General features: G+C 38.6%; 1 protein-coding gene across 1 annotated transcript in view; it reads left to right on the forward strand.

Moving 5' to 3' along the window:
* Positions 1–1,436, forward strand: part of LOC106883853 (scavenger receptor cysteine-rich domain superfamily protein) — a 36,956-nt gene that overhangs the window by 19,041 nt on the left and 16,479 nt on the right. Inside the window, exon 6 of the mRNA XM_014934992.2 lies at positions 678–832. Within this exon, the coding sequence (XP_014790478.2) occupies positions 678–832 (155 nt within the window). The remainder of the gene's footprint in view (positions 1–677; positions 833–1,436) is intronic.

A 1,436-nucleotide genomic window follows, 5' to 3' on the forward strand; every position in this document is an offset into this window, starting at 1 on the left:
CTCTCTCTCTCTCTCTCTCTCTCTCTCTCTCTCTCTCTCTCACACACACACACACACGCACAGAAACACACATACACAAATTGGTTCTGTGAGACGCGGGTATATGATGTGAAAAGCACAGATGTTCCCCCTGTAGACACATCTCAACCTGTGATTGAGTGTGTAATATATGTGTAAAGTGGCCTTATCTTGGTCCATTCTCCTGCTGAGTTTTACTTCGATTATGATCTATACAGCATTCACATCAACACCCTCACTAACACCCCCACTACCACTACTTAAGTAAGTGACCACTGAGGGCCCGCAACACAATGACAAAATATTCACGTTATTTTCTGTTTTAATACGATAAAAATATCATTAATAATCCAGATTCCGAAATAAGGCTACGAGCTGGCAAAATCGTAAGCATGCCGGGCAAACTTCTTAGCGACATTTCTGTACTTACGTTCTGAGTTCAAACTTTGCCGAGGCCGATTTTACATTTCATCCTTTCAGAGTCGATGAAATAAATACCAGTTGATTACGGAATCGATACACTCGACTTTCCCGTTCTCCGAAGTTGCTGGCCTTGTGCCAAAATTTGAAACCAGTAATTCATGTTCTGAAATGACTATTTTGAAACAATAAAATTATTAATTTTGTTTTTACATTATACCTTTGATTGTTTCTTTCAGAGAAGGCGTGGTGTCAAAAGAGGCATATAAAACAACTATAAGTCACAATTGGCTTGGTGATATGAAGTGTCCTCAAATTGCAAAACATATCCAAGACTGCACAAGTGTTATCAGAACTACTTGTTACAAGAAAATCGGTATCAGATGTTTTAACTGTGAGTGCCAGCAATATACAATCTTGAAGTACATCAAATACACTATTATAAAATTTGTAAAAAGTTTGCTTCCCAACCACATGCTTTGGGGTTTGATCCCACTGCATGACACACCTAGGGCGAATATCTTCAACTATAGCCATGCGCTGACCAAAGTCTTTTGAGTGGATTTGGAAGACGGAAACTGAAAGGAGGATGTCGCGCGTATATACACACACATTTGTGTGTGTGTGTGTGTGTGTGTGACATTGATTGTGCTTGAGTTTGTCCCACACCACCGCTTAACCACCGGTGTTGGTCTGTTTATGTTGCCCCGTAACGTAGCAGTTCGGAAAAAGAGAGCTATAGAATAAGTACTGGGCTTAAAAAGAAAATAAGTACTAGGATTTATTCAATCGATTAAAAATCTTCCAAGGCGTTGCACCAGCATGAACGTAGTCCACTGACTGGATCAAGCCCTAGATAAAAGATGCACACGCACATACACACCCATATGTGTGTATATATATACACACATATGTAATATGCTTTATTATTAGATGTTTTTGCAGCTGTGATAATTGTAAAGTGCATGTTTATATATATATATATATATATATATATA

This window comes from Octopus bimaculoides, chromosome 5, assembly GCF_001194135.2.
Source record: "Octopus bimaculoides isolate UCB-OBI-ISO-001 chromosome 5, ASM119413v2, whole genome shotgun sequence".
In the NCBI taxonomy this organism is placed as follows: domain Eukaryota; kingdom Metazoa; phylum Mollusca; class Cephalopoda; order Octopoda; family Octopodidae; genus Octopus; species Octopus bimaculoides.